This window comes from Meriones unguiculatus, chromosome 3, assembly GCF_030254825.1.
Source record: "Meriones unguiculatus strain TT.TT164.6M chromosome 3, Bangor_MerUng_6.1, whole genome shotgun sequence".
Taxonomy (NCBI): domain Eukaryota; kingdom Metazoa; phylum Chordata; class Mammalia; order Rodentia; family Muridae; genus Meriones; species Meriones unguiculatus.
Window position 1 is genome coordinate 12,487,761 of NC_083351.1, and position 27,175 is coordinate 12,514,935.

Sequence of the window (27,175 nt, forward strand, 5' to 3'; positions counted from 1 at the left end):
GGGCTGGAAAGATGGCTCTTTGGTTAAAAGCATTCACTGCTCTATCAGGAAACTAGAATTTGGATCTAAGCACCCACATTGCACAGCTCACAAATGTCTGTAACACAAGCAGCGACTGTTCCAATCCTCCCATTCTGGCCTCTGTAGGCATCTGTACACACATACATACACACACACACACACACTCTCTCTCTCTCTCTCTCTCTCTCAATAAAAACTCAAGAGCCCACTTATTTAAGCTGAACTCTCATTCAAAAACCACCTTCATAGAAACTTCCACAGTGGTTGACCAGGTCTCTGGGGACCGAGGTCCAGCAAAACTGACACATAAAATTCACCGCCAGAGAACACGGTGGTGGTGGCAAAACAATGAGTAAAAACAGGTAACATTTTTGAGTATCTGTCTCACACTGTCCAAAATCCTCATGGATCTGCTCCCTTGATCCTCCGCATACGTGATGGGATCATCACCATTTTAGGGATGGAAGGTTGGAAAATTCACGTAACTTTTTGGAGACCTCCCTCGTGGCAGACAGAAAGCCACAGCTAAACCTAGCCATTGGGCTTTAGAGTTGCTACTCCCCAGCCTCAGAGGTCCCTCAGTCCTGCCAAGGGCATCATGTGGCAAGATGTTGGCAATTCGTTTGAGTTGGAAAGAGAAGCCACCCAGCCCCTCACATCCCTCCCAAGGACCACCGCTTTGATTAGATATTTTCTTGGGTGGCCATAAGTGTACCCCATCCCCTCACAGTATAGAACCAGTGGGAATGGGGACTCTTGTAGCCCAGTGGGAAACAACATAGACCCCGAAAAGGAAACAGCACAGAGCTGACCTGATACCTGCTCCTGAGTGTGAGAGAGTGGCCCTTGGAGACACCCATGCAAGCTCCATGTGGGTCTCTGGCAAATGTCCTTGAAGGGGAACCCTGCACGCTCTCAAGCCACTAGAAACAACATCAGATGATCTGGGACCCAAGCAGGAGCTCACACTGACCACCCCTGGGCTGGCTGCATCGGACAACGGCATGGAATGGACGCCCACATGGAGGTTTCCCAAAATTAGCCTGTATGGGATGACCACTGGGCACTCCCAGCAGGTGGCCAGGAGGGAGGAAGGCTCAGGGACCCTCGGACACCCTGGAAGAAGGCACATGGGTCTAAGGCATACAGCTGGGCACAAGTGCCTGCAAAAGGATCCAGCACAGACCAGGGGGCAAAGCCAGTTGGTACCCCTGCAGCCACCTGGCTGAGGTCATGTGGACATGTGGAGGGATCAAGGCCAAGGTCAGGAGTCTTTGAGTGACAAGATTACAGGCACCAGAGCTGTCTCCTTTCCCCACAAGTTCCTGAGAGCATCTCTCTCTCCGTCTCTGAGGGCCTCTGAGCCACCGGGCCCAGGATGAAGACAGTGAAGCAGACAGGTGAAGAACCTTCCAGGCACCAGGGTGTTCCACAGTGGATGAGATTTCTGGGTGAACTGGCTGCCCCTCCACAGTATGACCCAAAGCCAAAGCCTGAGCACCTGACTCCAGGGAAAAGGAAGCATCAGGATACAAGCCCAGTGGCCAGGTCAGGGTCAAGCTCAGCTGGAAGAGAATCCAGGAAGGGCTGGCAGGGAGCAGGGGGTCAGTGCAGAGATGTTGGTCATCCGGGTGGACAGCCAAGTGGCTGGCACAGGTGCTGGGTGGGGCTCACTTCATGTAGGAGTACTGCCAGTCCCCCAGGGGCTTATGAGTCTCCTTGATGACCTGGGGTGATGTCCAGCGCAGGACATAGTGGGGGCCTCCTGGTTTGTCATTGGTCCCTGTGGAAAAGACAGTGCACAGTGGTTCTCGCCAGCGGAGAGAGGTGGGGGTGGGGAGACCTAGCGTGATGGATGGGGCAGGTAGTCTAAGGGTGTCTAGAACACACCCTCCCGAGAGGCTTGGTGAAGTAGGCACCTAACACATTCACAGACTCAGGGCTTGACGAGCACATTCAGGGGCCACGTGTGTGTGGCTGGAGGGAAGGTGAGAGGCTGAGGCTCATGGTACCACAATGTTAAAACAACAACCAAAATCAACACTGCCCGGCCAAGCAGTTCCTGAGAAATAAGGGACACATACACGGCCCCAAACAGGAATTCGAACACAGTACTTGAGTGAATCACTTGACCACAAAGAAAGGAAGAATTATAATAAAACTAAAAGCCAGGCCTTACATATCAATAATCAGCTTAAATGTAAGTGGGTTAAATTCTGCAATTAAAAGTCACAGTGAGTGAATAGATTTTAAAAATAAAATAAATAAATAAAAACAAGACCCAAGCTGGAGAGAGAGAGAGAGAGAGAGCTCTGCAGTGAAGAGTTCTTCCTGGTCTCCCAGAGGTTGGTTCCCGGCACCTATATAAAGTGGCTCACAACCCCCACTAACTCCAGCTCCAGGGGATCTGACACCATCTTCTGGACTCTTCAGGTACCTACACACAACGGCCTGTTACTCACATACATACACAGAGTTGTCCTTTTAACTATCTAAAAATAATGTGCACACCTTTAATCCCAGCATTTGGGAGGCAGAGTCAAGTGGAACTCTGTGAATTCAAGGCCAACCTGGTCTACAAAGCAAGTTCCAGGGCAGCTAGGGCTATGTTATAAGGCCCTTCCAAGCGCTGGCATTAAAGGCATGTGCCATCATACCCAACAATAAAAAATTGCTTACTTTTAAGTAAATAAGTAAACAAGGCCCAATTATACATTGCCTACAAGAAACTCACTTTACCCCTGAGGACACGGGAAGAGATGTAAATACATTCCTAAAGACACAGCAGTAGCTCACAGCAGATTAAAACACACTCTAAACTAAAAGTGGAGATGCAGGCGAGAGGGAGGTTATAAACGAGAAAGCAGTTAAGCCAGAAACAGAAAACAATAGCTGTAAATACACAGGCAACCGATTATCAGAACACAAAAACAAAGGAAGTGAATATCAATGGACACAAAGGGAGAGGAGTGTTGTATTGGAGGGACTGTAAAGACCCCACTTCCAGTGAAGGGCAGAGCATGCAGAAATGAGGGCAACGTAGAAACTAGTCACAAACATACACACACACTCTCGCAGCCAAACAGGAGGACGTGGAGAAAAGGAAAGCCTGGTACAGGCGAGGCGAGTTAGTACAGAAATCATGGGAAATGCTTTGGAAATTGCTCTCTGAAAACAACCACAGTCCCCGCTGCGTATTTAGACAGGAAGAAAGTGAAACTGGCATCCTGAAAAGACACCTGAGCGTCGACGTTTACTTCCACTCCACTCACAACTGCCAAGAGAACAGAACAACCAAAGCTCCCATTGACTGAGGAGAGGTTGGAGAAAAAAATAAATAAAAAAAGTGTGGTAATACAGGTTGTGGCGGTATCACTCAGTCACGAGAAGGGAACTAGGAATCAATGTGCTGTATGGAAGGAGCCAGGCTCAGAGAGATGAGAATGGTGCGCCCTCGCTCTTGGGGGCCCCCGAAAGAGCTGATCTCACAGAAGCTGGCAATAAGATGATTACTAGAGGCTGGGAATTGCAGAGAGGGAGGGCAAGTGTGGCGGCGACAGCAGTGGGGGAGGGGACGGACAGACGGGACAGGACACTGAGCTAAGTTGGGAGTAAGCCCGCACCATAGGGTGACTGTGAGTAACAATTACGCCACGTATTTCAAAGGCCTAGAAGAAAGGGAGCTTTGGATGCTTTTAGTCACACACACACACACACACACACACACACACACACACACACACACGACAGACATCTGAAGAGACAGACTGGCTGCCTTAACCGCCACCTGCTGCATGCATGAGTAAAATATCCCATTCTTCGTTAGCACGTGTTCGGGCCCTGGCTGCCGCTGGGGGGAGGGGCAAATAGCTGCTGGCAAATGATGGTCCGTCCTGGGCCCAGGCTGCTCCTATGACCCACACAGCACTGGATTTAGGTGAGCTTGGGCCTGGTGGCAGAAGTGTGGGCATTGAAACTGACGCCCACGGCCCTCCCCCATGCCTCAGTTTCCATGGCCTCCTGGCTTCGGCAGCCCCTGAAAGGTCCCTGTGTTTGAACATGCACACCTCCCCACAGTGCGCCATGCTGTTCCTATTCGCACCCTCTGAGGTAATGGCCAGGCCTCCGACCAGGCCTCGCCTCCCACTCACCAGAGGCCCGGGCGCCCCCGAAGGGCTGCTGGCCCACCACAGACCCAGTAGACTTGTCATTGATGTAGAAGTTGCCAGCAGCGTTCCTCAGCATCCGTGTGGCTTCCTGGACAACCGCTCTAGATGAACAGACAGGGCGGTGACGACAGGGCGGTGACCACGGGGGCTGCCAGGCCACATCCGACCTCCAGTCCCCCATGCGGCCCACACTGGACCTTCCACCTAAGCAAGCAGCCCTTGTAGGAACAGGATACTGGCCAGCTGATAGGGTGGGCCCTGGACAAAATTAGTCTCCAAGGCTCAGCTTCTCCCCTGAGAAGGAGATCCGTTCACTCGCCTCCTGGGGCGCCACTGGGAGGCCTGAGTGGAGAGCACAGAGGGTCAGGCCACAGCTGTGTGTGTGTGTGTGTGTGTGTGTGTGTGGCAGGGGAGGGTCCCCAATCTAACTCAGCCATTTCACTGAAGCTGAGCAAACACCCAGACCCCATGTTTCCTCCCAGGCTCCAGTATCACTGCTACTCTTTCTGACCCAGACACAGTGGCTACAGGGCCAAGGAGGAAGGAAAATGCAAAAGTCCAAGGCAAGCATCCCGGGACCCACATTAGATCTGCCTCCACTGCAGCAGGTGGCCAGAGCATGGAGCAGGCTGGTCACCTAGCTCAGCGGGGCCCAAACAGGTTGGCCATGAGCTCCCCAGGTGGAGACACAGTGGTCCCCGGGGGTTCCTGACACCTGTCTCTAACAGACCGGACTGCTGTGTGCCCCTGCGTGGGGCCACCTGCCTGTAGGTCTAAGCTGAGAGGACTGAGGGAGAGCAAAGAGGGAAGGCAGAGGTGGGATTCACATGAACTGGCCAGGACGGGCACACCAGTGATGCGGCAGGGTGAGGCCACTCACTTATCCTGGGCGAACACTGCCCCCGTGAGGCTGTAGCTGGTGGTGCTGTCAACCAGCTGCAGCGTCTCCCTGTACTTGTCGTCAGGATACACGTACACCGTCAGCACGGGACCGAAGATCTCCTGGGAGCGGGAGAGAGGGGTTAGCCCCTGCGAGGTCCTCCTCTGGCCGCCCTGGCCACCATCCCAGGTCTCAGCCCACACAACAGCCCTCATCAGGGACAGAGGGGGGCTGGTCCCTCCAGGTTCCCTCCGGTCTCTGTGTGCTCGGCTTCCCTACCGTTTGGCAGAAGATCCAGAACTTTCTGCCACGCCCTCACCTGGAAAGTAAGGCAGCCAGGCCCTGGGGAGCAGGATGCTTGCTCAACAGCAAGTGCTAAGGCCCCTCTCTCACCAAGGGTCTGGGGCATCAGGCCCGGCCAGACTAGAGTGAGCCAGCAAGCCCACAGTGGCTGTGGGAGCTGTGGCAATGGGGGGCCGGGCCACAGCCAGCACTGACCACAGCAAGGACACTTGTCTTGGAGACAGGCCCGAGCTCTCTGAGCTTGCCCCAGCTGTGAGGCGTTCCTGCCCGGCCACCCCTCCTCATGCCTGAAACTGGATAGCATTTAGAAAGCAGCACATGGAGGTCACCTCCTTCATGATGGGCTCCTGTGGGTCCTTGCTCTCGATGATGCACGGCTCCACATAATAACCCACTGTCTCATCACACTGACCCCCCGCCAGGACGCTGAGGCTGGGCGAGGAACGCGCATGCTCCAGCCATTTCTTGATGCGGGCAAAGGCCTAGGGCAGGTGAGCAGAAGCATCAGAGACAGCTGTTCCCCCCCCCCCCGCAAGGCTCACCCCAAAATACCTCTGCCTAAAGGGCCTGAGTTCTGGAAAGGGGAGCAGCAGGGTTGGGGCCACTGAAGGTTAAGAACAAGGCCTGGCTAACGCCAAGGCAGGGACACAGGGAAGAGTACACGTATGTGTGTGTATGTAGCCTGTGTCTTTGTCTGAGTTGTATGTATGTAGTATGTATGTTGTGTATGTGTGTATATGGTGTGTGTGTATGCTGTGTATGTGGAATCTGTGTATACATACACAAGCATGTGTTATGTAGTGTGTGGGGGCACCCACATGCATGATGAAAACCACAGTTGTCCTTACATATAAACGCACTTAGAGATAAACATATAGAAAAGGTGCATACATAACTATGTGTTTACATTTAAGCACATAGTTAGCTATGATTACCGGCACGTGGCTACAGAGATGTGTTTTTTTGTGGTCATCCACACAATGGTTCCAGAGCTGTGCTCAAGGGCACACACATGAACCTGCCTGTACGTGTGCATACGTGAGTGTGTGCACACACATGCACTTTAGGGGCTTGCTGAGCCTGCTTGCAGGGTGTGCAGACATGAGCGACCTAGCACCATGGATGACCCTGTCCTCTTCAAGGCCAGGGAATCGGATATCTGGTTATAAGCCACAGTGACCAACCTGCCCCTCTCTGTCCTAGATCTGCACCCAGCACCCCTCCCCCAGAATGCACTGCATCCCACCCCCTACCTTGGCATCAATCACTGCAGAGAAGAAGGTCCCAAAGTCCTCTGCAGGCTGGGGACAAGGAAGAGAGAGATGAGACGCTGCAGGCCAGAGACAAAGGGAGCCCCTTCCCCACAGCCCACCCCGCATGCACAGAGCCCCTGGGGAAGGACCCAACCTCAGAGAGGCAGAGAGAGCCCGGGGGAGGCACTCAAAGAGCCGGGGAGAGCGAGCAGCGGCAGCCCAATCCCATCAGCCACCTGCTGGGCGCAGCAGAGGTGCCACTCACGTCGCCCACTTTGATCCTGCTGTGCTCCTCCAGCAGTCGCCCTTTGATCTGGGGCCACAGCGACTGCGGCACGTAGAGGCGCGAGCAGGCTGAACACTTCTGGCCGCCATACTCAAAGGCCGAGCGCAGCGTCCCGCTCACCACGCTGTCCACGTTGGCTGAGCTGTGCACGAAATGGAAATTCTTCCCGCCACACTCTACAGAGCACAGGGTGCGGGCAGGACATGGCTGGCTGTGGCGTGAGCCACCACCCACACTAACCCACAATCCCACACCAGTCCTGGCTTCTACCGTCGTGTGTGCCCCACGGAGAAGTTCCCTTGAGGTCTCAGCACCCTCCCAAAGCGTGTACTTCGGCTCTTGGTCCCTGGAGACTTTGCAAAATGGGGTCCTGTGCCCCAGGGGGTTTGGGAAACATGGCATGGCCAGTTATGCTCGCCCAGTATATAAACAGTAGGCTGAAAGCTCTGAGAAACCCTGTTTGACTCCACTGGCTTCGCCTCACGCGTGTATCACGTTTTGGGAATCACAGAATGCTTTCTCAGTAGGAGAGTCGCCACAGTCCATGAGTTAGCTCTGCTGCCCTCCAGGCCTCCATACAAACCCACAAACAGGCTCCCCTGCTCATAGAAGGCAGCCCCCAGGCGCGTGTGCCACTGACTAACACAAGCCTAAAGGAACACAGCTTTCAGTGCCCCCAAAAGGCATGATTCAGTGTTCCGTGTTCACACGTGGTTCCTGAGGGGGCCGCTGCAGAGGCTGATGGAGGAGTCCCCAAGGTTGGCTCCCAGCATCCCAAGAAGATCCTGGCCACCCCCTCAATCTCCTGCTCTCTCATAATGGCCCAGGAAGGGGGAATGAAGAAGTAGGTCCCTGTCAGCATGTGAGGGGTGGGGCTTACCTCCAGCCAGGCGTGGGAAGGTGTGGTACCGGTCCAGATTCTGGGCTACCTGCTTCCACAGGCGTTTGAAGGTGCTGGAACCAAAGAGTAGAGCGAGTGTCAAGAAGCCTCACTAGGAAGGGGCACTAGGAAGTCCTGGGGAACGTGGGCAGGGGTCACCGCAGGAGCAGGAGGAATTAAGAGGATAGTGGCAGCTGTGGTGGGGGGGCACACAGAAGGCCCAGATGTGAAAACAGTGCTGGCCCTGGCTCTGACACAGGGCTGTGCAGTCTTAGTTTCATGACCTACTGTCACCGAGCCTCCAATTCTACACAAGAATGAACCCCACGTGCAGGGATTCAGGTTTGAGCTGGAACTTAGGGTCACACTGGGCACATTGTAGTCCCTGACAAGAAATACACACCCCTGTGGCTATTGGGGGGGGGGGAAATGCTGGCCCAGTGCCCGGCCTGAGGAACCACACCAACAGCTCAGGCCGCGCCCCAACCTGCCATCCCCTAACCTGCCGCCCCGGGACACAGCTTCCTCCCCAGGCATCACTGTGACCAACCTTAGCACCACAAAACAATAAAAATGCTAATCACCCAGCCACAGCAGCTAACGGTAATTTATGACTTTCCTACCTTCGGCCTAGCAGCTTGCCCGAGCGTGGCAAACGGTGTGTGTGGGTGGCAGTGGGGGGGGGCGCGTTAGGGGGTGGGCCCACTGAGCACTGGCAGGGCAGGCCTCTGGGGAAAAGGCCTCGTCAGCACTCTTCAAGCTGCTACCCACACTAGCGATCCAGGAGGGGAAGGTACAGAGAAGACGCTGTAGGTCCCCCCTCCCACGGTAAGAGGGAAAGAGCTAAAGATGCAAAATGGGACACCAGGCTGTCCCAGCCAACTCTACCCAGATACCCAGAAGGCTCCTCTGTCAATGACCTACACATGACTCAACTTCCACCATGCCTGCACACCCTGATATCATCACTCCCAACGAACTACACCCTCTCTGCTAAGGCCAGAACATCTTGGACCAGACCCCAGCCCTGCAGACTGACGCCAGCTCACCATGCTGCCCTAGGTTCTGACCACAAGGTAGCCCTGTGTGGTCCATGGCCATTATCCCAGTCCCTGGAGTCTACAACCTCCTGACCAGGCCTTCTGGAGCAGCTCCAGCCAGATCCTAGGATAGAGTGCCCACACGGGGAGGAGGCCCAGTGATGGACAGACCCAGGATAGACAGACCCTGGAAATGGAGTGGGACTTGGAGGCAGGGGCTAGAAAGTGTTGTCCATCTCCAGCTAATGGTACCACAAGACATGCAGGCTCAGTGGGACCAGAGCACACACCCTGTCCCAATTACAGATGGCTGAGACACGACTGCTAGGAATCTAAGAAAATAAAGCCAGTCACTCTTAGGTCCAATGTACCACCCCAGCCTGAAACAGAACTGTGCTTACACCATTCCCTAGAACCTTGTGGGTCTCCTGCTACCTTCAGCACACAGCCCAGACGCCTCTGCAGATTCAAAAGGCTCCTAGGAGCCCCTGGGCTAAATATCTGAGAGGTGGGACCAAGGGAGGCAGGGTGGGGGGTGGGGAGAAGGGGACCTCAACCTCATTGATCACTTATTTCCAGCCTTGGCCCGGAGCCCTGTGCTTCAGGAGTTGGAAGACACCTGCTGGATCATTGAGCAGATGCCTGGTGCAGACTGTCCCCAACTCCATCCTCCAGACCCAGGGGACATGCCTTCCAGCGCATCATAGGCTTAGCCTGCAGGGACCCCTAGTGTCCAATAGGAAGGAGACTTCCTATAACCCTGTCCTCACCTTGCCTAGCCAACCTGCCACCTGGGTGCCTTCTCCGAGGAGCAGGCCCCAGACATGCTGTTTCCGGCTCAGCCGTTCACGCCCGCTGTGGTGGGAGGCTGCTGTGAGCCACAGGCCGTGTTTCCAGCCCACACAGACCTCCCCTTTCCCATCCTTCAGATACTCAAACATTCAGCAAGACGGCGACCTACCACTCTCGCCGTTCCCGTCCACAAGGGGTGAAAAGAGCCCCACCCACGCCCCCGGGACTCACGGCACACTGCCTGTGAAGTTGATGCCACAGAGGTGCTCTGAGCTGGTGATCGTGTCCCCGAATGTCGGCCCATCGGCTGGGACAAACTGGATTATGTTGGGGGGCAAGCCGGCCTCCCGGAGGATACGGTAGACAGCGTAGCAAGCGAGCATGGCCGTGTCGCTGGGCTTCCACAGGACCACGTTGCCCTGTCACAGAGGTGCCAGCGTGACGCACAGGCGGTGGGATAACAACCATACCAGGTACCCACTGCACCTGCCACACGGTCACCCCCGCCTGGAACCACTGCGGCCCATGTCCCCACTCATGTCGTGTCTTCACTGCTCTCCAGAGGCCCACCTGTCCAGCCATGGAGGCCCCAGTCTTCACCTCTGACTCCTCCCCGAGCTCCCTTTCGCTGCAAGCCTGGGCGGAGCCCTGCCCTCACTCCAGGCTAGAGCTGTTCTCGGTGTTCTGGGCGGCTCCTGGGTGTGGCTGAGCAAGCACTCACAGACTTTTTGCACGTGGGCTGGGTCAGGGCACGGCACGTGCACCATCACAGGCACCGGGAGGGCCCGTTCCTTGATGCACGGGGCTATCCCCGTGTATGCACACAGGACACACATGCCCTGACTAACGTCCAGGCAGCTGGACCAACCAGCGCTTTACCTGCCGGGCTATTGTTATCCTCCACAGCAGACTGGGAGCTCCCACGGGCTCAGGCACCTTCGCCCAACAATGGCAGCGGAGCCTGCGGCTTTTATTTCAGAGCCCAAGCCCCAAGACATCCCGCCTCCAAATCCCAATCTGTTCCACTGTTTACTAGCTGGGAAGCTTTGACAAGTTAAGTCCCTGCTACAGTCCCAGGTATCACCTGGCAAAGAGGCACGGCCCAACCCCTTCTCTCGTTGCGTTTTTCATTAACTGACAGCATCGGCGCCCAGAGTGTGGCTGCCACACGGGTGACCGTTTGAGATCTGGGGCACGAGTAACTGCCCTTGTCCCCGGGCCTTACCATTAAGGCCGGTGCACTTGCCAGGTTGCCTCCAATGGCAGTGAAGTTGAAGGGTGAGATGGCAGCCACGAAGCCCTGAGCAAGAGGGAGACGGTGAGGTGGAACTCAAGGTTCCCAGCAGGCCCCGAGGCTCACCACCGGCCCTGCAGTACCTCCAGCCCCCGGTACACCACACGGTTGGTGCTGGGTGGCACGCTGATGGGCTGGTCCCCCTCCAGTTCTATGGCAAACTTGGCGTTGAACCGGAAGAAATCGATGAGCTCGGCTGCAGCGTCGATTTCCGCTTGGATCACCGTCTTGCCCTGTTAGGAAGGCGGCCCAGGTTCAAAGACACCAGACAGGCCAGAGCCAGCCCCCAGAAGGGAAAGGACCTGATTCTGACTCAGGCATCCGAACCTCCTGTCAGATAGACTTGTGCACTCTGGACTGAAAATCACCTCGTGACCATCTTGTAGAGGCACATGGCTCATAATTCTGCCATACCACTCGTGTGAGGAGCCTAGGAGCCAAAGACCTGCAGAGTGCTGCCTAGAATCCCCTGAATCGCAGGTCAGAAAAAAGGGATCCAGTGTGACATCCTAGTGTGTCTACCTTCCTGACAATGCCACTTCCTAACACAGGGGCAAAGCTCAAAGGAAGGTGGGGAGATGACATCCCGCCTCCGCACAGCAGAGGGCGCTCTCACCATGGAGACGGACGGGACTCAACAGGCAGCCTGGGGCTTCTGTTAATTCTTAGGAATTCAAGAGTGGTTCCTTAAGCCAGAATGAGCCCCTCTCCCTGGTTCCTTCCTCAGGGCAGTGCACTGCTCACAAGACAAGCCCATTTCTCAGGAGACTCCTTTGACAACTTAGAGAAAAATCAGGCAAGACATGTCCTGCTCCCACGGTAAATATATACACTGAACACCTGGCTGCTACCTGAGCTTTAACTGTAACTGACAAAGAAACAGAATGCTCCGGGGCAGAGCAGAGCGGCCCTTCCGGGCCTGGAATGCCAGGAGGCCCCTAAGCAGACGACAGGCTTGAGCAGGAGCAGCTGGTCAGACTGCCATCTAGGCAGGGGACACTGGGCAGAGCCAGAGGTGGCCTGTCCTTCCCACAGGCTCCTGCTGAGTCCACGGCAGGCCACATGGACTCAGCACAGTCTGCCTAGCCTGGTAACTATGTTACCTCCCGACCTCTCCGCCTTGTTTCTGGGGAACATATCCAAGTCTCCAATGGCTCCTGGCACACAGACAGTGTTCAGCTAACATCTTAGTGACAGGAATGGAGTATGACAGCATGACCAGCCCTGTCGACCCTCACCTGTCCCACCATGGTCTTGGCAAGGACTTCAGCCCTCCGTGGACCACTCAGCATATCCGCCGCCTTCAGGAAGATCTGGGCCCGGTCTGCCACAGGCTTCAGGTCCCACTCTTTCCTGGCAGCCAAGGCAGCTTCGATGGCTTTGTTGAGCAAGGCCTGGAGAGAGAGGTACAGGGCTGCCTTCCGCCTTACACAGCAGGGAATGGAGGAAGGGCACAAGCTACCAGCAGGAGGCTGTCCAGCCCTGGCCACACAGCTACAGACAGCCTGCCCTGCTGTCATTGAGGTCGGAGGCTCCTGCCAGGTTAGTCAGCTACTACAAAAGGAAGTTCATTCCCCACTTTCTCCCTGAGTCTAACTAAGGAGGTACCACATCCTTGGGTCCTGTGACACTCCAGCTTCTCGGTTAGACCACAGCTTGACTCACACACTGGCTGCAGATGACCCCGACCCCACCGGCCCTCATTACCATATGGCACCAGCCTTCAGCCCATCCCACGGGCTCTCTCTCTCTCAGTCTCTGCCAGCTCAGGTTAACCCGTACCTATCTAGTTCTTTTGCAGACTCAGCCCAGACACTCTCTGGGCTCAAGGAGAAAGGGTAGTGAGGTGGACTCACAACTGGCAGGGCAGCCACGGTCACTGGGGACTCACCTTGTCCGCGTAACAGAACTTGGCCACCTTGTGTCCATGATTAAAGGGCTGGAAAGGAGAGAAGAGGGAGGCATCCCAGTCCCATAAGGAAGGAAGTCCAAGCCCACAGATCACTCTGCCTTTCAGGGAAAGCGTAGCCTCTGTGGTCAGTCAGGCATGCCTGAATCCCAGCCCATTGACCTACGGCACCAGGCCATGGTACCTCCCCCCTAATCCCCCCCCAACTCTCCATGCCTAGAATCCGTGCACCCAGCCTCAGTTAAAGATTCTTCCAACAGGCCCGTGAGGCAGCTTGGTGAGCAAAGGCGCTTGCCACTCAAGCTTAGTGACGTGGATCCGATCCCCAGACCCCACATAAAGGTGGACAGAGGGAACCCACCCCAAAGCTGTCCTCTGGCCTCCACAGGGGCCCTGGGCTCAGAGTCACAAAGCTAATGGGAGCACACAGAGACGGGTTGGTTCTCTCAAACTGGATCCAGCACATGGTGCTCTTATCCACTTCAGCAGCCTCACTCTTCCTGCCCCTGACTGTCTGCCCTGTGAGGTCCCTGGTCCACTGAGGGCCATGCTGGCTTCCAGAGAGCTGAACCCAGCCCCAGCCTGCACCTGTCCTATAGGAAGAAGCCACCAGGGGTCCGAACACTCTTCCCAGGCTCCCGGCTTCTGACGGGACTCAGGAGTGGGCTAGGCGTGGTACCCTTTGAGTCCAGAAGTTTTAGGCACCCAAGGGATTCAATCTCTGGGAGGGGACGATGACCCCTACAGCAGAGAGCACAGGCCCGGGGCCTGTGAGCTTCCACGGGGAGGCCCTCCCCCCACCCCCCATCAGACCTACCGACAGCTGGTACTGCACATCTGACGTCCACACCTCCTCGTCCCCGACAACACAGGGGATAGCTTCTGTCTGGCCCTTCAGGTCCTTCAGAGCCTGGGGAGAGAGACAGAATAGGGACGGGACTTCCTGCCTCTCACTGTGGCATACCCCACACACCCTAGGGGACACCCTGTCACATTTTTACCTTCTGCAGCGCATTCCGCTCAGCGCTGCCCTGTGTGAATGCCAAGATGGGCTCATTGGCCACCGTCAGAGAGGAGACGTGCCTCCAGCACAGCCTGGGAACAAGCGAGGGGAGAAAAGCGGACGGGTCAGCAGGCACCACGCCAGTCCCTGTGTCTCCACAGGTGGCCCTGGCCTGGGCTGGCCCACACGGCGGAAATCAAAGTGAGTCGAGGGCGTGGGGAGACAACTGGCTTTGGATCTAAGACTTAGAGATTGTAGTTCTACCACTGTGTCTTCAGGCTTGCCTGTTCTGAGTCTCTTTCTACAGTTATTGAGCAAGAATGACCCACCCAACCCGCATGGTCGCCTGAAGTTCATTTTTTAATGAATGGGGAACCAGTGTCGGGCTCCTACGACCCGGGTGATGGGTGACCCCACCTCCTTCTTTGTCTACGACTGCAGAGAGGGGAGGATGGACAGGACAGAGTCAGCACACTGGGTTCATCATTCCAGAGCCAAAGGCCCAGCCCTCCCACGTCTCAGACACGAGATGTCTCCCAGGCCTCAGCGTCCTCTGTAAAGGAGGGCAGCTCAGAGCACATCTCAATGCTGGCCACACCAAGAGAGCACAGGCCTCAGGGCAGGCCTCACCAGCCCTGAGAGCCACTCCCATCAGAATGAGTCCCCTGGTCATTGGCCATTTTATAATGAAAATAAGTAGCTGAAGCTTTAAATCAAAAAACAAAACAAAACAAAAATCAAACCCCCCTGATTTAGTCTAGACCAATGGTTCTCAACCTGTGGGCTGCGACCCCTTTGGAGTTCACAAATCAGATATTTACAGTGGCAAAATTACAGTTATGATGTAGCAATGAAATAATTTTACGGTTGGGGGGTCACCATAACACGAGGAACTATATTAAGGGGTCACAGCACTAGGAAGGTTGACAATCACTGATCTAGACAACGCCAGACCCCGTGGACAGGATGCTGGGGAAGGAAGGCAGCCACGTGCCTGGGGTGGGTGGACTGAGGGGACAGTCCAGAAAGCTGAGCAGTGCTCTGGGCTGGGTTCTGTTGGGAAGTGAGAGCGACCCTACAGCTGGGCAGAAAGGCAACCCCTCTCCCAGGGCTAGTGCATGGGCGAACGCGGCCTGGACTGTGCTTAGACAAGATGAAGAGGTCTCTGTGTGTCCTTCTATCTGGATTCAGAGCAAAGCCACTGGCTGGTCCTCTGTCACTGTAACCATGCTCATCGGCACAGAGTGGCCAGGCTGAGAAAGAAGGGCCACGTGTTTCTCCTTTTTTCATGGGAAGGAGTGTGAAGGCCCACAGGTCTAACCAGGGAGGCCTGGAGAGAGGAGAAAGCAAACTGACGTGTGGTGGGTATGGCCCAGAGGCCACATCCCATGAGGAGGGAAGAGCAGAGAGGTGGGGTAAAGGCAGAAAGAGGCCTGTGGGATTAAGGGGGGTAAGATGTGGAAGAGGTAGGAAGCCAAGCACCCTGCTGAAGGCAGGGAGGAGAGGGTGTCCGTTCTCCTCCCCACAGTCACACCCAGAGGCCAAGTCACATTCCTTGGTCCTACCCTTGTCTGACCAGAAGAGTAGGTAGGATAAGACAGAGGCTGCCTCACACCCAGTCCTGCCTCCCATCAGCCTTACGTTCCAGTGCAAAAGAGTGAGGCCCATGGGGTTAGTACAGAGACCAGACAGCTAAAAGAAAGCAAAGCTGGCGAAATCCACCACATCCCCTCCTCCTGTAGTCCTGGGAACAGGGAGACTGGTGGCCGCTGTTTCTACGGCCTCACAGAGGGGAGGTAAAAATCTATTCCGTGGGTCCAGATCTAGCAGGGCTCCAGGCCGTCCCCAATCACCCACTATGTTGGACACTGCCATTCCTGGAGGCAGATAAGTCAAAGCCAACGCTCCCTTCCAGTCAAAATCAATTCATCTCCTCTGCGGAGCGGGGAGCCTGCCTCCTCAGCACAGAAGCTAGAACACTACAGTGTACCTTCAAAGGTCACCTCCTGCTGTGTGTGACCATGCCAGCCATCCCTCACCCACTGGCGCTGGATAGACTTACCAGGGCCAAGGAGTCCCCTAAGACCCCACCACCACCACCACCAGGATCACTTTCAGGGAAGATCCAGCTCCAGTAAGAGAAAGTCAGCACATACCCTACCCACACCAGGCCTCTCTTCCCTGCCAGCCCCCCAGAGCCGATGCCGGACAGAAATCTGCACACCCTCCTCCTCCTTCCCTGGCCGCAGAGGCCCACTGTGACCTCAGGCTCACAGGGGCTTTCTCTGCCCTTTGAAAGTCTCCAGGCCCTGAGGAGCCTGGTTCAAAGATCAAGTTGAGCCTGAGTCAGGTGGTGCCAAAAATAACAGGCCTTCCTTCCAACAGGCTCTCTCTCTCTTTGGCTAGGGGGCAGACCATTCCACAAGGCTCCCAGGACAGGGGTCCTCAACCTCCCTAATTCTGTGACCCTTTCATACAGTGCCCACGCTGTGGTGACCCCCCACTGTAACGTTATTCTCGTTGCTACTCCATAACTGCAATTTTGTGAATTGTAACGTAAATATCTTTGAAAATATAAGTTTGCCAAAGGTGTCGAGACCCACAGATTGAGAACCACTGCCCTGGGATTTCCCCAGGACTTTCTAGGCAGGATGATTTTCCTCATTCATTCATTCATGCACGCATGCATGCATGCATTCATTCATGCAGTCAGCACACTTACCCGGCAGCAGCCAACACAGAGTTAATCCACCCGGTAGGTGCCTAGCTCCAGGGTGCAAACTTGACCCTGCTCTCAACCTTCCCAAGGTGGGCAGGGTCTGCACTCAGCTCACGTTTCCCTAGTAACCTGAGACAACCCCTAAGGGACCTTCATACAGCCTGGGCCTGAGCCAGTAGGCCGTTCTTCCCTGCTTCAGAGTCCCTTTCCGCCCTAGCGACAGGAGATGTCAGGACTTCCAGGAAAGAGCCAGGGGCCAGCTGACTCAGCGTTCTTTAGGGGAGGGAAGGGGATGGGGAGGTTGAGGGCTCCACCCTGCCGAGGGTTCAAAGTGCCATCAGCTCTCATCAGAGCCGACGTAACAGCCACATCTCCTCCACTATCTCCAGGCTTCTCCTAACCATAACCCAAGCTGCACAGTCCTGCCTCCTTAGCATGGGGACCTGTTCTGAGAAACACACACGCAAGCAGCTTAGTCATTGTGAACGCACCACAGCACGCCCATACAGAAACCTCTCAGACGCAAGGCGACGGAGACGGACCGTTTTCAACCAGGGAGCGCCACAAACAGAACGCTGCCACACCGCAATACTGTTTTGCAGGCAGCAAATTTCTTTATTTTCTCTTTGAGACAGGGTCACACTGCGTAGCCCAGACTAGCTCCAAACTCACTAGGTAGAGGAAGAGGACCTTGAGCCTCCTCAAGTGCTGGCTGGGATTACGGGTGTCCGTCTCCATACTGGGTTTGTGCAGGGCTGTGGGTGGAACTCGGGGCTTCAGACACGTCAGGCAACTACTCAAAGAAGCCACACCCCCAGCCATCCTTTACAATTGTATGGGACCACCATAGGATGAGAGAGGGCCACAGCTGTCTGCACAGCAGACTGAGGACTTTATTTTATTTCTTTCTTTCTCACGTGTCCCCGCAGCGCACATGTGAAATCAGGAAACAACTCATAAGAGTCGGTTCTCTCCTCCTATCACGTGGATCCTGAGAACCAAACTCAGGTGGTCAGGCTTGGCTGCAAGCACCTTTACCTGCAGAGGCGGCTTGCAGGCCCAAGACCCAGGTTTTAACATGATAACTAGACTGAGGGAGACTCAACTTAAAACCACTTCTTCTGAAATGGAAATTCTGAATCCGAAGACAGCCTTGGGATCATTCCTGATCACGCCATCCCCTCCCGAAGCACAGCTGCCCTGTCCTCTCTTCAGACCACCCATCACACTCAGATGCCCCTCACAGGTGGAGCCCAGCCCCAGCCCCGCCACAGAGTCTGAAGGGGGCTCCTCTCCCTTATCTGAGAGCCAAGCAGGGCTTCATGTTAAGCCTGAGCATCTGCTCTTGGAGCAATCAGCAAGCTCCCGAAGTAGCCTGTGTCCCCTCCGTGCTGTTCAGCACACACTAAGTACCAGCAGAGAGAGAGCATGGGAAGCCATGAATGCACACAGGGTGTGGAAGGCAACACCACACCTCCAGGACTGAACTTGTGAGCCTGTACCTCCTGCTGGCTAAATACCAGGACAAGAAAGTAAAAGAAGCTAACTTGTTTCCTTTAGCCTCCTGTTTTCCAGCTATAATCTGGAGCCTGATAAGGCAAATCCCCCTTATCACTCAATTAGGTGTAATTAGGGTGGCAGTGCAGGCTCCTGGGGAGGGGAAAGTACAGGGCCCAGGGCAGGGCCCTGGAGACAGTGCAAATCGTCCCCTGAACTCTTAGGTGAGGAGCACTGAGCAGAGTGGTGTAAGGATACGGTCCTTGTGTCATTTTCTAATGCTGTGATAAGACACTCTGAAGAAAAGCAACTTGAAGGGGGAAGAACTGGTTTACGTCAGTTTACAATCCAGGCCTGTCGGGGGGGAAGTCAGAGTCAGGAGCTTCAGACAGCTGCTCACATCTCCACAGCCAGGAACAGAGAGAAGAGAACACATTCACCCTCAAGTGTTTGTGCTCTGCTCAGCAGCTCCTGCCTAGTGGATGACGCCACCCACACCGGGCTGGGTCTCTTCAGAATTAACTTAAGACACTTCCCTACAAACGTGCCCACAGGCCAACCCAAAGTAGGCAAGCAAGACGTCTCTTCCCAGGTGTTTCTAGGTTGTGTTAAATTGACCATCGCAGGCTCGGGTATCATCTCACTTAGTCCGCCGTCCCAATGCACTCGGTTGCAGCGTGACCTCACTTTATGGATAAGTAAGCCGATGCTCGGGGACAGCACTCCTCCTTTGCAGCTCATCTATAACAGAGCACACTTATGGCACACTTCTTCCTCTTCTTTTATTTGAGGGGTGGGGAGGGGTTTGAGACAGGGTTTCTCTGTGTAGCCTTGGCTGTACCGGACTCACTTTGTAGACCAAGTTGCCTTCAAATTCAGACCTGCCTGCCTCTGCCTCCCGGGAGTTCTGGGACTGGGATTAAAGACGTGCGCCACCACTGCCTGGCTTAATTTATAGCTCTTATTCAGGAGACATAATCTGTGCTCAAAGGACATCTCAGGGCCCCTGAGCCAGAATGGATGATGGCACGGGTCAATCCCCTGACCGTACAGGATGTCAGAACCACTCACTTCCCATGTGGAGGAGGAGAACCCCTCAGATGGACAGTCACTAGCACTGCGGCTCAGCCCTCGCTGTGTACTGGGTAAACCAGGCTGGCCTCGAATTCAGATACCTGCCTGCCTCTGCCCCAAAGTGCTAAAATTAAAGGTGTGCCCCACCACACCCAACTTGGAGGACTCTCTTACTGTCCTGCTATCTTTAGTATTTCTGTCAGGGCTGACCACCCCAGGCATCCCACTGTGGGAGAAGAGATGAGCTACCATATGACAGCAATCCTGAGTTTTCTGGGTGCTGAGCACGTGTCCAGCCATTCAGCATCCACGAACTCACTCAACCCCCAAGACACACGAGGCCTAGTGATAAAGGCTGGGGCCGGAGGACTATAAGTTCAAGGCCAGCCTGGGCAACTTAGCAAGACCCTGTTTCAAAATTAATGTTAGCCTCATGGTAAAGCAACTGCCTTACACACACAAGATCCCAGCACAGCAAGGAAAAAAATAAAACACACACACACACACAAAAAAAAAAAAGAACACTCCCGAAGACAGGACAACCCTGTGAGTCAGCTACTGATATTTTCCACGTGAGGCTGCACCTGGCCAGGGCCACAGAGCTGCTCAGAAGTGGAGCCAGGGTCCATTCTAACAGTAACAGTTCCACTACTGTGTGCCAGGCACACGGCGTGTCCAGGAGCCAGTGCCAGTTGATGAGGGTGGACGTGAACCAGGCCGGAAGCATTATGAGGACCTCCGGTCCCACCTAGTCCTTCAGAGCATTCACAGAGCGGGTGTCAAGCACCACGCCCACAAGCTCTGACCCTTGTCACTGCCCATGACGTGGCTGTTAGGAGTATCCCTACTGTCCAGATGAGGACACTGAGGCAGAGCCATGGACACTCCGCCTGCAGAACTCTGATGTGCCTAGGCACCATGAGAAAGGCCAGTGCCTGGGCCCGTGCACATCAAAAACCAAACAGGTGGATGGGCCAAGAATAAGGCAACGCATTGTGTACTTGCCCACAGATGTAAACTGACATATACATATGTGTCTTGCATACTCCAAAGGATCCGTGCAGGGATGTACCAGTAAGGGTGTGGATGAGAAAGTTAACACAGAAAAGGGCAGAGGTCAAGGTCAAAGCGGAAAGGAAACAGACAGATGGGAGGTCTGGTGCCCATCAGCTTCAAGCCCTCGCCGAGTTTCCCTTCATATCCACAGGCCTTTTAGTCTGTGAAATGAGGAGAGCAAACTTCTATCCTACAGGCTGCTGAGGGGCAGAGGAAGGGCCCGGGAGGAGGCTCAGTTAGCCAGTGCCTGCCTAGCATGCACAAAAGCTGGGCTTCCTCCCTCAGGCTACGCACCCTGCAATCCCAGCATCTGCGAGGTGAGGACCTCCTGAAGGATCAGAAGTTCAGCGTCACCCTCAGCTACATACCAAGTTCAAGGCCAGCCCAGGCTACATGAGAGATGCTCTCAAAAAAAGAAATAACCAAAAGGCAAATGGAAGCCATTGTCACCAGCCACCATCGCCAGCCCCTCCTCCAAGGCCACACGGTGATCTAATGATAAAATGTCTACTGGTGAGGAAGGGCTGGCTGACAAGTTTATTCACTTGGTGTTTTCTCAAAGATTAGCAAGTGTCAGTCACAGCTCCATGTCCTTGGGACACCCAGTAAGGGATGTCAAGCCAACGAAGAGGAAAATAAGCTGTGGAGCGTTTACCTACAATGCTTGGGACCATCAGTCTTTTGAATTTTGTATCTCTTCAGATTTTAAAATGTTTGCATTCACATGACTGTGGGCATGGGACCCCAGCCTACAGAGAAAATGCAGGCATAAATCAAATTTTACTTGTTTGTTTGTTTGTTTGTTTGTTTGTTTTTTTGGGTGGGTGGTTTTTGAGATAGAGTCTCACTATGTAACTATGGCTGCCCTGGAACTTACTCTGTAGACCAGGCTGGCCTTGAACTCACAGAGATCTGCCTGCCTCTGCCTCTCTGAGTGCTGGGATCAAAGGACCTGAGTCTGAAACCCCAGAACCCATGTAAAGCTGGGCACAGTAGCACACATGTAAAAACCCAACAGGAAGCTCATGGGCCAGCTGACCTGGCCTACATGGTAGCTAACAAAAAAAAAAAAAATGAAACCCTGTGACAAACGAGGTAAGCTGACCTGGCCTATACCATATCTACCAACAACATGAAACCCTGTCACAAACAAGGTGGGAGGTCATGACCAGTTGTCCATCTCTGACCTCCGGTGTGCAGGCTACATAGAGAAAGCCTGTCTTGGCTTGGGGTGAGAACTTGAGGTGGGCAGGAGAGGTGGCTCAGTGGGTAAAAGCACGTGTCACCAAGCCTGACAACCAGGGTTCAATCTCTAAGATCCACATAGTGGAGAGAACTGGCAATTTGCCCTTTGACCTGCACAGATACTCATACGCATTGTACACACACACAAAGACATAGACAGACAGATGTAATTTGGAAATTTTAAGAAAAATACAAGGTGCAGGGCGCAGTGGCACACTCCTGTAATCCTAGCACTCGAGGCAGAGGCAGGCAGATCTCTGTGAGTTAGAGGTCAACCTGGTCTACAAAGTGAGTCCAGGACAGCTAAGGCTACACACAGAAACTCTGTCCTGGGAGGGGGACAGGGGGACAACTTGAGGGCTAGGGATACAATTCCATAGTGTCTAAGATACAACGAGAAACCCTGAGTTCAATGCCCAGTATTGCAGAGACAGAGACAGAGAGGTGGATTACAGAATTAGCATTCCGTGGGGCTGGAGAGATGGCTCACTGGTTCTGAGCAGCTGGGTTCGGTTTCCAGCAGCTCAAACCCACCTGTAACTCCAGTTCCAGGAGACCCAGTGCCCTCTCTGGACCCCAGAAGTTCCTACACGCATGTGGTACACATAATAAAGCATTCAGACTTACACACATAAGTTAAAAAAAAAAAAGTTTTTTTAAAAGAACGAATGTTTCATTCAGAGACCCCAGAGTTAAACTTCTGAGCCAGAGTTCTCTTGTCTACGTGTGGGAAGAAATTTTCTCCTGTGACACCATTTTCATGTACCTGGATGTACATAAATACACATGAACTCACAGACACACACATACATATTTAAGAAACTTAAGAAGCCGGGCAGTGGTGGTGTGTGCCAGAGGCTGGGAGCCGAGGCGAGCAGGCCAGCCAGAGCCGCACAGAAGGGGACCGAACAACTGCAGGTGTCCCAGGGTTGTGCCTCTCAGCCGGTGACAACAGGAAGACAACTATCTGAAGACACTGTTGCTATCACGCCCGAAGAAGCCCCCGGCACCGGGGGCACAGGCTGGAAGCACTCCTAAACCTTTTGCGGGGTGGGACTGCCCCAGAGGTGAAGGAATGCCGCTGATGTCGAAAAACCTATCTGGGCATCCTGCCAGGCCAGCGGCCTGTACAGAAGCTAGGCAGCCAGAGCCCAGAGAACCAGTTGCAAAATCTTCCTCCCACCAGTTTAAGAGGCCGCACACCGAAGAGCGGGGATCTGGATCTAGACCAGCTGTATGTAACTGCAGTTACATCCATCTGAACAGGCAGAGTTCCCCAGTTGCAAATGAGGACAAGAACAAGCTCCTGGGCTCAGTGTGGGGTCCATCGTACTTGTTAGCTAGCTAAATGATTCTGCTATTCAGGGCTTTTCTCTGTGTAGCCTTGGCTGACCTGGAACTCACTCTGTAGACCAGGCTGGCCTTGAACTCAGAGATCTACCTGCCTCTGCCTCTGCTGGGACTAAAGGCGTTGTGCCACCACTGCCTGGCTTATTTTATACCATGGACTACTTTCTTCAAGTGATCAGAGGGCCTTTGTGCCTAGGCCTTTCTCGCCACTAAGTTAAAAACTCCCTGGAGACCCACTCACCAAGCCCCCACCCCCTCCCAGGTCCCCTCCCCCACAGCGCACTCAGGAGCCCACTGAGCCAGGAGAGGTACAAGGGAAACTTGAAATCTGCTAGAAGGTTTTGCCTCTGGAGCCTTCCATCCAGGGTCTGAAGCGGGCGGTCTCAGGGCAGGAAGGCGGTGAAGGACTGGAGTCTCAGCCTGAAAGAGGAGCACACACACCCCAATCCCATGCCCCCTTTACTGCCAGCTTCCCATTACTGCAGGCAGAAGAGTTGAAACTCACCTACACCGACCTATGGGGGCAGGGAAAGGGTCACTGATTAACTCAAAAAGGTCACAACTCAGTGGAGGAAGACACAGTGGGTCACAGGCCACAAAGCCTGCAAACAGTAACTAAAGGAGGGGTGCGGGGTGCTGTGTAACTCTGAAAGGAAGGCGGACAGAAACATGGAACAACACCCAAACCCAAGGGACCGCGTGCCCCGCTGGGGCGGGATCCTGGATCAGACCACTGAGGATGCTGGGATCGCCGCTAACCAGCAGCCTGCAGCTGGATTTGAAGAGCAGCTCTGGCCTAGAACTTGTCAGTTTCGTCATTACTTGTAATGGGTGTGTCTAGACTGGAAGTCTCAACAAATGTGGCAGTCCTGAGAAGAGTGACCAGACACTGCTTTTGGAGACAGGGTCTCTCAAGTGACCCCGGGCCCCACCTGCACTCACTACATACACACACACACATACATACATACACACTCACTCACTAACCAAACACTTGTTTGTGTTTGCTTTTTTTTTTCTGTGTAGCTCTGACCCTTGCTCTGTAGAACTTGCTCTGTAGACCAGGCAGGCCTTGAACTCAGAGATCTGCCTGCCTCGGGAATACTGGGATTAAAGGCCTGTGCCACCACTTCCCTGTTTACCAAACACTTAAAAAACTTACCTTAATGAACTTAGGTCAAATGTTTATGACAATAATTTTATACAATTTACCAGAGCCCAATATTGAGCTTTTGAAAGGGAGTGGGTGAGAGAGGTCCCTGAGTCTATCAGGGGGGTTCCAGAATGTGAACACAGGTTTGTCTCTGGGTCTGGGAGAATCAACAAATTTGGAGTATATAGCACTAGGAGGAATGGTGCGCGGGACCCGATCACAGGAGTCAGGAAGAGGGGGCCATTGGCTAAGGAAAAGGACCCATCTAGGGCAGTGCTTCTCAATCTGTCAGGGGTCGCCTGTGAGATACGCTGCATATTAGACATTTGCATTACGATTCGGAACGGTAGCAAAAGGACAGTGATAAAGTGCAACGAGCATAATTTTACAGTTGTGAGTCACCACAGCACGGGGAACTGTATAAAAGGGTCGAAGCGTTAGGAAGGTTGAGAACCACTGGTCTAAGGAGACCCAGGAAGGGGTCGAGGAGTCTCCATAGGAAGGTGGCTCTGCAGGACGCAACCGCGCGCTTAGGAGAGCCATGGGAACCCAACGGTTGCAGCCCGCGGCACCCGCAGAGTGGGGGTGGCCCGAGGCTCTCAGGGCTCAGTCAGCAGAGGGGTTCACTCACCCAGCGCCCCTCCGGGCGTGTAACAGCAGGGTTCGGGGCAGCGCAGAGAGGGGCAGCATCTCGGAAGGTCTTGTCCGACTGTTGGAAGCTCCCAGCCCGTCCTGCCGGGCAGGACTAGCCAAGCCCGGAACGCACCACCTCTCCGGGAGGCGCAGCATCGCCCGATTCGCCTGCTTCGGGATCCCCGTACGGATGCCCCTCCTGCCAATAAACATCGGCCTAATTTAATATGAAAAAGGCCGCAGTAAACTTCGGGACAAGCGAACCAGGCAGAAAAGCCCTGAAACATATGTTTTCTTCGCCTCTCCTCCTCCCTTAATAGTATGACCCAAGGAGAGAGAGGGCGTGAGACTCGCCGACCAATCCGAGCCACGCGTGGACGCCTCCCGGCCAATTATCAGGACCCGCAAGTTGCATCCTTCTTAGGTCGGGCTGGGAGAGTTGCAGGAGCCAATGACAGATCCTGCAGAGAGCACGTGCTCAGTGGGAGACGGTGCAAGGGGACCAGGCCCCTCCACAGGTGCAGCGGCCCTCAGCCTCTGGAAGGCTGGCCACCTGCGCGGCACTACTCTGCTCCAGCCCGAGGGGCCACCCTAAAGCCAGCTCCCGCCGCCACCCCGGGGCTCCCACCCCGGATGGAGCCCGATCTTCTGCCCTCCGCCTACCAGCCTGGCACAGGGCCAAGCCGGCTGCCAGGGCTTGCTTCCTTTCAGATTGGAATCAGTATGAGATAAAACCCTAGCGGCGGGCCTGTACCTATCCGTTTCTTTCTTTCTTTCTTTCTTTCTTTCTTTCTTTCTTTCTTTCTTTCTTTCTTTCTTTCTTTCTTTCTTTCTTTCTTTCTTTCTTTTCTTTTCTTTCTTTCCTTCTTTCCTTCCTGCCTTCTTTCCTTTCTTCCTGTCTGTCTCCCTTCCTTTCTCCCCCCCCCCCCCGCCCCTTCTTTTCTTCAAAGCCTCTGGCCACAAAAACCGGTTGTTCCTGCCTCTGTCCCTCTGCCCCCGGATAAAATTTTCAGCTTTCTGCATGAGAAGTTGTCTGATGAACACTCGAACGTATTAAAACTGCTTCCGAAGCCTGATGCCTGCGGGAACCAGACATATATTCCTAAGATGCCAGATACCGGCATGGGTTTTCTTACTTTATTCGTCTTGTTTTTGTTTGTTTGTTTCCCAGTTCAGTGTAGCTTTGGCTGTCCTGGGACTCCCTCTGTAGACAGGCTGGCCTTGAGCTTACGGAGAGCCGCCTGCCTCTGCCTCCAGAGTTCTGGAATTAATGGCGTGGGTCACCACCACAAGGCTGCTTACTTGGTTCTATTGATGTTTCTATGACTAGGGCATTTACTGTGGAGTCCCTTGTATCCAATTCCAGTTTAATACCACACGCTGGGTAAATTAGGCTCAAAACACCGAGACCAACAAGCAAGTAGGGAGGAAAGGGTTTACTTGGCTTAAATTATTTGGTTCAAATTCTCAGTTCATCATTGAAGGAAGTCAGGGCAGGAACCTGGAGGCAGGGAGTACTGATGCAGAAGCTGTGGAGGGGTGCTGCTTACTGGCTTGATCAGCCTGCTTTCTTACAGAACATAGGACCACCAGCCCGGGAGTGGCACCATCCAGAATGGGCTGGGTCCTCCCACATCAATCACTAATTTAAAAAATGCCCAGGCAGTGGTGGCACATTCCTTTGCAGCACTTGGGAGGTAGACACGGTTAGATCTCTGAGTTTGAGGCCAGCCTGGTACACAGAGTGAGTTCCAGGCTATACGTGTGTGTGTGTGTGTGTGTGTGTGTGTGTGTGTGTGTGTGTGTGTGTATGTGTATATGTGTGTGTGGTGTCTCAAGCAAAACAAGAGGAAGAAGAAAGGAAGAATGCCCCTCAGGCTTTTGCCCACAGTCTGATCTTTTGGGCATTTTCTCAGGCTTGGTTCCCTCCTTTCAGATGCCTCAGCTTAAGTCAAGTTGGCACAAAAACTCTCCAGTACAGCCCCTCTAGGCCTTAGTTTCCTTTTCTGTAAAATAGACTGATAACACCCCTGTCACCTTGGGTTCCTCCTTCTCCTCCCAATTACACCACTTAAGACACTTTGGGAGATCGGGGTGGGAAAGAACACTATGTATGACAACCACGTGGTAGTTTTTCTCCATCCTCGAAAAAGACAGTTCCCAGTGGAGTGATGTCACCTTTGAATGTGAAATGGGGGCTTTGTGGCTGGAGGGACCTCAGCTTCAGGCTAGATGTTGCCAATCAGCCTGGGATCTCTATGGTCCTCTTCTGTCTAATCCTTCCTGCTTTTTCTCCTTCTGGGAGATTTTTTTGGTTTTTTTTTTTTTTTTTAGTTTGTTTTTGTTTTTTTTTTTATGAGGGGGGGTTGGTTTGGTTTCTTTTTTAAATAATTTTTATTTTTTATATTAATTACAGTTTATTCACTTTGTATCCCAGCTGTAGCCCCCTCCCTCACCCCCTCCCAAACCTACCCTCCCTCCCTCTTCTCTTCCCATACCCCTCTCCAAGTCCACTGATAGGAGAGGGCCTCTTCCCCTTCCATCTGACCCAGCCTATCAGGTCTCATCAGGACTGGCTGAATTGTCCTCCTCTGTGGCTTGGCAAGGCTACTCGCCCC

At 54.0% G+C, this 27,175-nt stretch overlaps 1 protein-coding gene across 1 annotated transcript; it reads right to left on the reverse strand.

The window, feature by feature from the left end:
• Positions 1 to 230: 230 nt before the first annotated feature.
• On the reverse strand, positions 231 to 24,861 carry Aldh4a1 (aldehyde dehydrogenase 4 family member A1). The gene is made up of 15 exons (XM_021627923.2): positions 24,556 to 24,861; positions 13,829 to 13,922; positions 13,645 to 13,737; positions 12,810 to 12,857; positions 12,157 to 12,312; positions 11,002 to 11,151; positions 10,850 to 10,924; positions 9,856 to 10,043; positions 7,793 to 7,866; positions 6,892 to 7,088; positions 6,627 to 6,674; positions 5,703 to 5,855; positions 5,071 to 5,192; positions 4,173 to 4,291; positions 231 to 1,804 (listed from the first exon to the last, which is right to left on the reverse strand). Exons 1-15 carry the CDS (start codon positions 24,768 to 24,770, stop codon positions 1,692 to 1,694), a joined length of 1,845 nt encoding a protein of 614 aa, XP_021483598.1. The 5' UTR covers positions 24,771 to 24,861; the 3' UTR covers positions 231 to 1,691.
• Positions 24,862 to 27,175: the final 2,314 nt, after the last annotated feature.